Source organism: Phaethon aethereus (genome assembly GCF_964289735.1).
Source record: "Phaethon aethereus genome assembly, chromosome: 20".
Classification (NCBI taxonomy): Eukaryota; Metazoa; Chordata; class Aves; order Phaethontiformes; family Phaethontidae; genus Phaethon; species Phaethon aethereus.
This window is the reverse complement of record NC_138596.1, coordinates 3895580-3908055: the sequence shown is the minus strand read 5'-3', so window position 1 is coordinate 3908055 and position 12476 is coordinate 3895580. Positions and strand designations below refer to the sequence as shown.

The following is a 12476-nucleotide window of genomic DNA, read 5'->3' as shown; positions in this document are numbered from 1 at the left end:
TTTGGCCTGTTGCTGCTCAGCACAAAGGCAAGGACTCAAATTCAGACAACCTAAGAAATTAGGTGTCTGCCCTGTTTCTCTGCAGTCGGTGGGAAAGAGCTGTCAAGCTGTCTTTCTGAGACATTTCACTTTTTTCTCTCCGCTGCCTGCATAGTCAGCCTTGGCAGATCTATCTATAGGCGTCTGCAACAGCTCGCTGCCCCTTGCAGGCGCACGGTAAATGGGAAATCATGGGGACAGCAATGGTTGCTCCAAACACGGCCCGCTGCAGAAGAACAGACACACAGAAGATTTCAGGTGATTTTTTTTTTTCCTGCTGAAAATACTGATTTGGAAGACACTGCCAGCTTGCACTGATTTTGGCAAACTATTTGAGACCCAACAAAGCAACTCAGCCTAAACCGATTCTGAAAAACACAGTAATATTTAGACATTTTTCAAAATTAAATATCTGGTGGTGTTGTTCCTTTGAGAGGACATTTAATTGCTAAGTTTTTTTCATTTCGATTAAACAAAAAGTTTAAAAAAAATCCTTGGAAATGAAATGCTAAGTTATGTTCAAACCAGCATGTTTTTTTCTCTCATTTTTTGGTTCACCAAGTATCACAACAACAAAAAATTCGCTTTGATTAGGAGAAAACTTTTTTAAAAAAATTGGACGGAACTTTGAGCAAACTGAAAAATCAAGTGATTTGCACAGCTTTGCTCTAAACAACCCCCAGAGGAGGAATGGTTCCTTCTTCCCACTTTGCTTCCACAACAGCTGTTGCTTGAGCAGCTACACACAACTATTTTTCTTTTCTTGCCAGCTCTCCCTATGTTTTATCTGTGCCTATCCTCTCAAAGGTAAGCTCCAGAGATCGGTCCTGCCTTTATCCACTTCTCGTACTGCACTCATTTGTACATTACTTGTGCCCGAAATTAAGTAACTGAAAGTGTTTCCTTTGCGTCATTCAAGTACTTTGAGATCCACAAAGACTTGCCGTGTAAATGCAACCAGCTGCTCGCTTTACTCGTACGGCACAACAGCAAGCTGTCGCTGACCGTAAATAGAGACACGTAATATTAATGACATGTAACACATTGCCATGGGGACCTTCCCCTAAGGCATCCGGGTCCTGTCGCTCCAGGGTCTCCCCAGTCCCCCCAGCAGCAGCATTTCCCCCAGTGGGACCCTGCGAGGCACCGCTCCCCATGGGTGACGCCACCTTATCTGGAGAGTTGAATAGATGGATGTTTCACAGCTACCAAAAAAGTCCCCTCCAGCGTGTCTCAGCACCATCCCGCTGGTCTCCTGAGGGCTCCCCTCCATCTCCCAACACAAGTTTTCACGCCCAGATCTCATCCTCTAGTTACAAACTGTTCATGGGATCGAACTTGTATCTGCTCACAGCCTAAAGCTCTTGCAAGATCCTCACCATGAAGGCAAAAAAGGTCGTCTTTACCACTGTACTCTTGGAAACCATGATTTCTCCTCCATCCCTCACTCCCCTCATCTCCCCCTTCACTACTATGTGTTTTCCCTGCTGCTTAATGAGCCCTCCAGAGACCCGCAGGTATAAAACTCGTTACAGCTCCCTCTGCGTACCCGCATCAATAAACGAAGGAGCGCGGCAGAGAACGGGAGGGAAGCTGTCACTTCATTTCACCATGAATTACAAAACCACTTTAAAGCCTAGCACTCGGGAAAGGGCCAGTGAGAAACTGCCCCTAATGCAGAGATAGGTCTTTTCTTTATGTTTCATGCCAGAAACTTGGCAGAGCCTAGGCTTAGGCAGCAATACAACCTCGGCCTCTGGAGTGAATGGGAAGCTGGGAAGGACACTGCGAGCTTGTCATATTCTCTGGACTTAGGTTCCCCACCCCTTTCCAGGATTTATTCTATTGCTCCGTGTGAAACAGGGAAGTAAAATGTGGCAGAGATTTTTGGAGCGGCTCGCTATCCACAGCCAAGGCTAGATTTCAAAAATCCCAAACCCTGGGTACGTATTTAGGCATGTAGCGGAGCAAATAGACGGTCAAAGCTGCTCAGGACATGCTGAGGCTGCATTGGCTGCTTGTTCGCCTCCAAAATGGACTTCAAGTGTGTAAAACAGGCTCCTGCAAAGCCAAGGCCAAGTACGTAAAAGCCGACAGTGCTTGCTCAAGCACCCCCAGCAACCCGCACCCTGGTGACAGGCGATGTGCCAGTCTTCCGACACGCGCTTGAGCGCGTCCAGATAAAGCAGAAATACTGCGTAGGCACAAGCGCCCGGTTACACGCATTTCTAGGCAGGAGGGCACATCTGCGCCGATGGCAGATGAGGGGTTTCGGAAGGAGGTAGGTGAGTGTGTCCCCCACTGGTATCCAAGCGCAGGCGTGAAACAAGCAGCTATTTGCTGCAAGTGGCACGTGTGTGCAGGGGCGAGCGTGTGTGCAAGGTGCTGTACATGAGCGTGCATGGCCCCGCCAGGGCAGCCCGATGCCGGCGTGTGCCGGAGGACGCAGAGCAGGGAGTGCCGTGAGCGGTTAATGCTGCCTGTGTGTTTGCAGCAGGCAGGAGGAGGAAGTGGTGACCTCTGGAAGGGGCTGTGCTGAGCAGGCATCTCTCGCATGCGGGCGAAGGGGCGGGGGGACGACTCAGCCAGCTCTGCTGGTTTGGGAAATGAAATACCCTCTGTATCCGCTTCTTTTGTCATCCAAAAGCAGTGCAGAAAAATCCAGCCCTGCCACCCAAAGAATGCAAAATAGCGAACAGGAGGAAGACAATAAAACCTGGCCAGTACCCTTTCTCTCACTGTCCATCACATCTTCCGGTGTGATGAAACATGTTTCCACATCAGAACCACCGTAGGTGCTGGGTGCATCTGAGCACACTAATTTGGGGCCTTTACCTTGAACTGACTTTCACTGGAAAATCACAGATAGAAAGCAACTTGGAGACGAAGTCACCATGTTACCAGGACAACACGCAAAGACGTGACACAAATCAGGAATTCTTTTCTAAAGGGCAGAATTCCCCACGTATTCCCCTCATCGAATGAACCACGTGTAACGCTCTTCACTCACTGCACATAAAGACGCGACAAGGGACACAGCGAAATCGTCAGGCACTGACCTTCACTCTTTGAGGGTTCATCCAGTGCTGGATGTCTTGCACAGTCTCGTTCGTGCGCAGGAGGATGGGCTCGTGACTGTGATCCAGACATGAGGTGGTACACTCTGCGCCTGCACGAAACACGGAGAGGATAAAACTAAAGGATAAAGCAAGCAGCTTCTGACCCTTTCAGCATCCTTCCAGCTGAAGGACAGGATTAGGGCTCGTTTTTCCTAAATTGCAATTAGCAGTCAACCATAACTATCACATATCTTATAGCCACACGTGAAATGCTGAGTACAACCCTGCATCTCAGCGGGAGATGGTGGGGGTGGCAGACATTCCAGGGCTTTTTTGTATGAGCTGCATATCTAGGTATTTCTCTGGCTATTAACTCCGAGAAGGGGGTCAGGTTTTGCGCTTTCCGATCATCAAGAAAATGTGAAGGTTTTTCCATTTCAACTGCTCTTTCAAGCAATGGGACAGATTAAGCAGAGACTGTCGAACTCATCTCACCTACGACATGACAAAAACCTACCGTGTGATCTGCCAAATTTACAAACCTTCAATAATAATCTTTCAGAGGGTGACCAAGCCTAACGATATTGCAGGCGAGCTATCACCTAAGTCCCACAGTCGATAAGAAGTACGCAGAGAGGTAATGATGGCTTTGTTCACACATAAACCTGCTTTTTCTCTGATTAACTGTCATGCCCAGTGGGAATCCTGTCCTTTCTTTATTAAAACATGCTGCGATACTCTGCAGCAATATCCCAGAGCCCTGTGGTGACACAACCGTAAGCCCTAGTGTGTTGGGCCATTACCATTTCCCCCCTGGAAAATCACTCTTGAATGGCACAGCTGCTGCAAACATGTCATTAGGATTTCTGCACTCCAGTCTGCGCTGGGGGAGGAATTAATCTCAGCGCTGGTTTGGAGAGCTGAACCTTTGGCTCAACACACACCTCAGCCTGGAAGGGCAGATTAGGTGTCTGCGGAATTACTGAAGGTGTGTGGGATTCACAGTGACCACGACTGGATGCTATTATTTTCCCCACCTGCTTCTGCCTTCTCGCGTACTCCCACATGGAGGAGTCAGCGGGAGCAAAGCAGACCTGGGCTGTTGAGCCAGCAAAACAGGGAGCGCGTGGGGTTTGTTTTTCTTTCCCGGTGCACGTGGTAGCGGCTCCACGGACCCGCTGGATGAGGCCCATTGAAACCAGCCCCATTGCGAGTGAGTGGCAGGAGACCGCCTTCTCGGAAAGACATCCATCAGGCTTCCAAAAACACAAAGAAGAGAAGAAAAATCCAACAACCTGATCTGGAAAGGTGGTGCTGGGCGAGGCTAACAAAGTGCGTGGTATGTCTCCATCTGCTGAGGATAAGAGCCAACGGCTGCTGTGCTCTTCCTCCCTCTCCAGCGAGAGCCATGCTCTCATGGAGGATCGGGTCCATGAGTCTCTCACCTCCACGACGGCTGTGTGGTCCCATCCCCGGATCAGGCCCACAGGACCTTGCATCTGGGACCAGCACCTGCTGGCCGCTGCCCTGGCAGGGCTGGGTGAGGACCGAGGGCTGGCAGGCGCCCGCTGCCTGGGCAGCTGCAGACCTGCCTGCTTCCAGCGCCGACATGCTCCCCTCCAAACCAGGAATCGGCATTTCTCCCCTTGCAAAAACCTGGCCCGCCCCGGGAGGTAACCTCATCTCAAGGGTAAAATGCCTCGCCACATTAAGAGTCGCCACAGCCTGCTCGCCGCTCGCTCTCCTGCGCTCCGCCACGCTATTTACGCTTACGGAAAGGAGCGGGTCGGAATTGTTTTGATATATGATCTGTAATTGGCATCATTACAGAGCGGTGATCTCATCCAGGTCGTGTTCTCCTCCCCAGGGAGGGAACACAAGGAGGCTCGTGGTCCCTCGCACGGCTGCGATATAATGAGGGAGCCGCGCAACGAGGAAATTTCTCCAAGTTCAAAGGGACAGGCGGAGGGAGGAGGGGGCTGGCAGGGGCTGGGAGCGGGGCTGCAGGAAGGGGCCTCGCGGGTCTGTGCGGGCTGCAGCCAGTGCAGCTCCTGTTGCAGCCCTTACAGCAGGGAGACCTCAAAAAGAGGGGCTGGAAATACAATATAGTGTGTACAATTCAGCGTGTAGCCTATCCCTCCTTCTGCCTGGGTGACACAAAGCAAAGCTGAGTGCAGGAAGTCATCACGCCTTGCAGAGCGACCAGGCACCCCAGCAGGAAGGGGGAAAGCATACCCTTACAACAGCTCCTAAACAACTGTCACACCAAAGGGGACGCTCAGCTGGTCTCACGTTCTTTCTGGAGAGACCTGAATTGTCCTGGTGCTGCGCTTCCCTGCCAGCTTCCTGTCTTTCAGCCGCCGGGGCACGTGTGTGTGCGCATGGCTGAAGGAGGGGGACGTTACAAAAGTGTAAGAGCAAATGCAGGTACAGTCTCTTTTTCTGAGGACTAGATGTGTCTCTGGCATAGTCTGGCTTGCTGGCTGCCCATTAAAACCAGCTGGCCAAGAAGGGACACCATGAAACTGGAAGCGCTGGAAGGAGCAGGCGATCAGAGCACGTTACATGAAGCCAGGCCTCTCAAAACTTCGTGTTTCCTAAAAGCAGTTCCCTGAAAAGCCTCCCGTAGCAGCCTCTCACTCGGGTGAACAGGTCCACAGGCTCCTTCCTCCCTCTCGTTCCCATCCTCTGCCTCGTCTGCTGTCCCGCTCCCGCCCGAGCTGCATCCCCGCACGGCAGACGGCCGGGGCTGATGCTCACAAACCTATGCCGTAGCCGCCGGCGCACTGCAGCTTCAGGTGGCTGTTGAGCTGCGTGGGCAGCGCGCACTGGCCCTGCATTTCCCTGCAGAGATGAAAGGAGCCGCTCCAGGTGCCATCCTTCCGGCAGTGAATCACGTTGCTTCCACGGCCCTGGGAATGAAAGAAGGAGATAACGAGGATGGTCACAAAAACAACAGCATGGACAAGCTGAGCGTTGAGAAGCGGGCAGAGCCGAGCTGGAGCTCAAAGAGCCCCCGTGTGGGACAGCCAGCCCTGGGGGGCAGGAAGGAGTTTTCTTCCAAAGAATAAAAAAAAGGAAGCCTGCATTGCATACACACACACTTGCCTCTTCTGTGCAATGCAACGCCTTCTTTACACAGCCCTTGCATGCTCTCTACCTTAAAATAGACCCAACTCCAGTTGCAGTAAAGGGGCATTCACCCCGTGTGCCTTCTTCCTTGCTGTTGAGAGGTTTGTGCTGAATGCAGACTGCCTTTTCCCTCCTCCCATTTTCTAACTAGTTGCATCATCTTTGTCTTGAAAAAGAAAGAATCCCCCAATGGCCATCTGAAGGAGGAAGGAAAGCGGGACACGAGCAGGGATGCTTAGCAGGGCAGAACGTGCTCTTCAGAGCTTGGCTGCCTTGAGTGACAGCAAGCGAAGGGGCCGAGACAGGCACGCACAGAGGCAGGTGGAAGGGAGAAAAAAAATCCTCTGGTGTGGGAATGGGCAAGGAACAGAATATGACATTTCTCTTATAGAAAAGATTCTCTGTATGATACCGAAGAATGAATACCAAAGTCCGAGGGGAAATATCATGCCCTTTAGAAACAACAAAGAAGCGCACAGGCAATCTTTTGTCAGATCTATCCTCATGGCATTGGGGATTTCTGCGCAAGATGTTCTGCAGGATCAGCGAGCCTAACTGCCATGGGGTAATGTGGGACATTCAACAGGAGGATGTCTGCTGTGGCTGGGCTCCAAACCTCCCGCGGGGGCCTCGCTGGGTGGGAGAACCATGCAGGATCTCTGCTTCTCCTCACCCATTTCACATGCCAGGCATGTTGCCTGCAATCTACCCACCCTCCCTTGGAGATTGCGCTTGATATCTCTGGGGATCCTTTAGTGTGTTGTCTATGCTGGCATCCCAGCAGGGCTGCTCAACTTTTTTTAGGAGCTCTTCCCTATGACCCACACCCCTTGTTGCACAGGGATTGGCACAAGTCCCTGGTAGCGGTGTGGAAGATTGTGCAGCCTTCGGTGTTTGTCTTGTACTTAACATCCCAACGCTTTTTTTGCTCAGCTTTGTTGATAAACACAATGTTTAGTGAGATGCAAAGTGGTCTTATCGACAGACTACTGCGTGGGACCTGCTTCCCCTTCTCTAGACATCTGGCCATTGCCAGAAGTAATAAGAAAATCATATGAAAGGATAATGGACCAGATGGACTCGGGGTGTGATCCAGCTTGGCGACTCTCACCTAAGGGCCAGTTTGGCAGAGACTGATTAATTTAGGTCTGACTGTTCATATGATTTGTGCACAATATTCCGAAGTGGACGACCCTTGCTCTTGGTGCCATGGGAGGTACCTGCTTAAATGACCATTACGTTCCTGGTGATTAAGAGATGCCATATGTACCTCTGAGTAATGATCTTTCAGCGTGGTGACAAATTCAGGAAGAGATTGCTAAGTGATAATTGAGCACAATTTGCTGTTTTAGCAAGTGTGGTGCACTTCCATTGCAATTTGCATGCCAGGGTTCAAGCATGATTTTTAAAGGTGAGCCATGAAACCTGATTTATGTTCCTGGAGCTGGCTGTGCTTGAGGGTACTATTGTATAGTTTCTGCAACATCCTCTGAGATCCCAGGATATCCATTGCTATAGTAACATACTGTCCATCATTCCCTGACCTGCAAAATCTCTTGTGAAAATCCCTGCTGGGTTTCTTGCTTGGATGCAACGTGCATTATCACCTTATATAGCTGAGAGAGACTTAGTGGGGTTTAATCCTTAAATAATTAACACCTCTCAAGTGGTTCTGGCTTGTGCCAGGAGTCCTCCCTCTTTTTCTGTAGTCTATTTTCTGGGATATCTGGAAATACCTTTCTCTGCAAATCCCTTTCTCAAGATGTTATCTACTCCTTTGCTGAAGGTGCTTTCGCAGCTGAACAGTCACTATACTCTTCCTTACAGTGCATGGAGACAGAGCTGTATCTCTCACTTTCCAGAGCTCACTTCATTATTGCCGTAACCCTGACTCCACTGCTTGCTCCTCTTCACATCCAGCTCATTTAAAAGCAAACACAAAGCTCTTACACCCGTTGTCGTTACCGTGGCGGCCCCGGTTTCCCTACACTGGCACTACGCGTCTCCAGCCACGCTGACCACTCTGAGCACGTGGTAGATGCGCAAAGCCACAGACGCCGTGCCCGAGAGCTCCCACCCAAACTGCACCCACGCGTGCAGCTTCCCACTTCACGAGGCCCGTAACTTCACAGAAGTCTTGCACAGGGAAAGCTTTTCCACGTGCCCTGATGCAAAACCCCAGGGCTCTGCCTGTTGCTCCCGTGAAGAGCACAACCCGGCAGGGAATGGGGGCAGCAGTTGGCTTTTAAAGTTTGGAGCAGGTATCAGAGGTGTCTTTCAGAAGACTGGCCCTAGGGCAGCGTTGGTCCGTTTTCAATATGTCCTCGGGATCTGGAATGGCCTTTGACACAGCACTCGCTGCTCTCCGCAGCGCATGTAGCAGCAGCAGCTTCTACATCCCCACTTTCTCTTCCCCAAGTGTATTAAGCAGCAGCAGCACTTCTGGGAGAAGTTACTTATCTCACAAATTATAATCACCTCTATTGAGGAAAACAAAGCATTTCAAACAATATACTGAAGGCCAGACCTTCTCGTATCAGTGAACACAGTTCCTAGGAAGGCAAAGGCAACACGCTGATTTATGCCAGATGACGATCTGATCCCTGATGCCAAATGACACCTTCACAGCCAGGAAAACATGAAAGTTTAGAGACAGTTCATCTGAATAGTTGTAATCCCTATAAAGTTAAATTATCACATGGCACACATACATATAATGATAATGAGAGAAAGAATTGGAGAGAAAAGCAAGGTAAAACAGAACGAACAAACAAGACAAGTGTGGGTAACTCATATCCTACTTACTTTCATTCATTACTCCTTATTTTCTAGCTAGATCACAGAGCCATGGAGGCAAATTTTTCAGCCACTTACTGTCTGGAAACTGTAAGTCACTCACTGCTAGTCCTCTATGGGTAACAGTTAACACCATTACTACTTATCATAAAAACAGTATTTCTAGGCTCCTCACAGTAGCTCTCTCCCTCTACTTTCATTATGTATTTCCCTTCTCCATTTCTCTGTCTCCAGTCTCAGAAGAGCATAATGGCACTCGGCCCCTCCAAGACCAGGCTCCTTAAGGAACATATGATAAAACCACACTTTTATGGGTTGAGATAATTTGGATAAGAGAGACTCACCGACTGATTGTCATCATCTTCGCACTTGATCCGGCACTCGCTGTTGAACTGGAAGCCGTTGGAGCACTGGTAGAGCCCGTGAAACTTGGACGGCGGAGGGTCGCAGGTAACGGGCACGCAAGCACCTGGCAGCCACGTGCCATCTTGCGTGCACTGGATCTTAAAGGCTCGCCTTTTTGTGTGGAAAAAAACAGGACCATTTAGTGAGTGGCTGAGTCAGCAAAGAGCCTCTAAAGCCTCTGAGCTCTGCTAGCAGGTTGCAGGGGACGGGTGTGCCTGAGCTTTTAACACTTGGGGAACAAGTTGTGAATCTGCGTCATGAGGTCTCTGGGCAAAAATAACGATTATTTGCAAAGCCAACATTGAGCTGCCCAGCCTAACTCCTCTTTCGGCCGTGGACACGTCTCCCAAAGGCTTACCAGGCTTGTGGGCTGTGGTTGGTTTGAAGTGGGTTTGTGCAGAGTCAAAAATATACGATAGCTCTAACCCCTTCCTGCAGAGTTTCAAAGGGGACTCCCCAGGCTGCATATCAAAGCGGTATTTCTAAGGTAAGGTCTGTTTTTTGAGCACTGGTTAGGCTTTGCAAAGAAGCCGAAGTGAGCTAAGGTGCCTAAATCCCTTGAAACTGCACAGCTATCTGCATGAAGGAATTGCTCGGTGATACGCCCTACCACACACACAGTCTGTCAAACAGCCCATCCCTTTCCCAAACCCATTTTAACTCATGGCTTTCTGAATCATATTGACTGCATGGCATTACTCTTTTACGTACTTTCTTGCTTTTCTGGAGGATCCAGGAACATGGTAACCTGGTTTGCATTTGTACTTGCAAAATGAGCCCACTTTGTGCTTATCTTCTCGGCAACGAGTAGTCTGGAGATCTGCATTAGGGACGATGGAGGGTGCTCGACACATCAGCTCACACAGGGCCTCTGGAAAGGACCACAGCCCATCCTCCATGCAGGTCAAGTTGCTGTTGTTTCCTGAGAAGAACAGTGAGCAAAGTTAACAATGTTCAGCATGACTTTTTTTTTTTTCGAAATGTCCTTACACCTGTAATATATCAAGAGCCACCTCAGTTGGTTTGACAAATTCAACTGTGTATGTCCTATGCATTTTCTTTTTCTAGGTGATGGCATTAAATCATTAAGGACTCTGTTTTCAGATGACAGGCAGACAGAGCTTATTTCAGGAAATGCTATAGCATGGGGAAACCACACTGGCTTTGTAATCTTTTGTATTTCTCTTCCTTATTTTGTTCTTCTCTGAAAGGAAGCATGCTTCATACATCAACCCCCTCCTCTCCAAAGTCACGGCATTAACAGAGGGGTTGGTGCCATTACATTCTTCATTCTGCTTCTGTGTTGTATCTCTTCCCTGAATCTGTCCTTTTTATTTCAATTTTGAGCCTTTTGGAGCAGCATCTGTTAGTATTAGAGTCACTACTCCGACACAATGAGGAGCCATTCTCAGCTGGGGACTCTCAGTCCTTGGGGACTACTGTGATAAATATGATTCATCATACTCATTAGAGACTCGTTTTCCTTAGGAAGCTTTCTTGGCCAGCACCTCAAAGGTAAAAGGTACAATAGATCTATTTGCCTCTGCTATGGCCTACTTGATTTCAGAAGGTTAAGCTAAAAGTAGCCTAGTCGCAGTGTATTTTACATTCTTTGTTATTTTATACTGTATGTTGAAAAGGAATAAGCTTTTCCTAAGAAACAAAGCACAGCTATGAGCCACTAACCCTTCAAAAATCCCTAATACTCCATTGAAATCCCCAAGCATTGCTGCAGGAACTCTTCTCAACCCACAAGGCATATTTTCAACAGTAAGCCAACTTCGGAGTTATCCAAAATAACACTGACAAACTGCTAACCCCAAAGCAATGCCATCTCTCTGAGAGGGAAGGAAGAGAGCCGGGGCACGAGGCTGGAATTCAAAGAAGAGGAAAACAAAAGGCTCTGGAGGGCTCAGGAAGGTATGTGGAGGAGCCCTCCTGCCCTACCCACAAAGATAAGAGAAGCCACATTAAATCAGCCCTGGCTTTCTCTCTCCCCTCCCCAACTGCAGATGATTGCAGAGGTATTTTGTGCGGAAGGGAGCTCTTTTCTAGAGCACCAGCATGCTCCTCTGCTCTGACTCATGCAGCAGCTCTGCAGACCAGCCGTGGTGATATCATACTTGCCACTGCTAAGTGATAAGCTGTGACATTACCAACAGTGGCTGTCATGACGTCAGTGATTGAATTAGGCATGAGTCATTCGAACGCCATTCTCCAGGAGCTTAGTGGCAACATCTATTAGTCATCACCGATGGCTGTACACCAAATGGTGCCTTCACCTCACAGCTCACAGAGTTTCTGGACAAAAGTGAAGTGATGCTACACACCACAGCCGCACCCCCTGACCTGGGGGTTGGTTATCATCCCTCCAGCCACCCCCGCCGCAGTCATCAGCTGAAGCTCCTGTTGGTTATGATGGATATAATTATTTTCACTGCCCCCTCAAAAAAATTCCAGGCATTTTCAATGAAAAAGCACCTCTTGTTGAAGATGACCCTCTGAGTGTCTGAAAAAGGGAATTCTTTGATAAAAATCTCCCCTTTGAGTAGTCTAAACTTTCACTGTGTGTTGGCTGCTTGTGGTTACCCTCGTAAGTTGGAGTTAAAAGAATTAAGCAATTTGGTTATATATAAAGAAATCAACATATCCTTTCACTGAAATGAAGAACGCTTCCCATGCCTCTTCGGGGCTTTGCAACAAATCCCAGCAGAAAAGGTGATACCATGTGTACAAAAAAAGCTTACACAGCATTTGTACCTGAGTTGACAACAGCAGTTAAGATTACTCCACTGCAAGATGACAAGTTAATATGGCTCTAATGTTCCTTCAAATTAACAATGATATCTTTTCTTGTTTCCTGAGGACCAGATCAAAAAGGGTAACGTGCCATTGAGCAGAAGAGTTGATGGTGCTGAGATGATGGGGATGCTAGGAGAAAAGCAGCGGGGAAGAAGATGGGGGAGAAAAGCAGCAGGGGAGAAGATGGGGGAGAAAAAGAAAGAAGGCAGCAGAGCGTGTTATTTTTAAGGAAAAAAATTGTAG

General features: G+C 48.9%; 1 protein-coding gene across 1 annotated transcript in view; it reads right to left on the bottom strand.

Annotated features, from left to right (window-relative positions):
* Positions 1-12476, bottom strand: part of PAPPA (pappalysin 1) — a gene marked incomplete at its 3' end in the record, with an annotated part of 179051 nt that overhangs the window by 19464 nt on the left and 147111 nt on the right. Inside the window, exons 16-19 of the mRNA XM_082009036.1 lie at positions 10143-10353; positions 9371-9542; positions 5863-6010; positions 3099-3208 (exon numbers count right to left, since the gene is read on the bottom strand). Of these exons, the coding sequence (XP_081865162.1) occupies positions 3099-3208; positions 5863-6010; positions 9371-9542; positions 10143-10353 (641 nt within the window). The remainder of the gene's footprint in view (positions 1-3098; positions 3209-5862; positions 6011-9370; positions 9543-10142; positions 10354-12476) is intronic.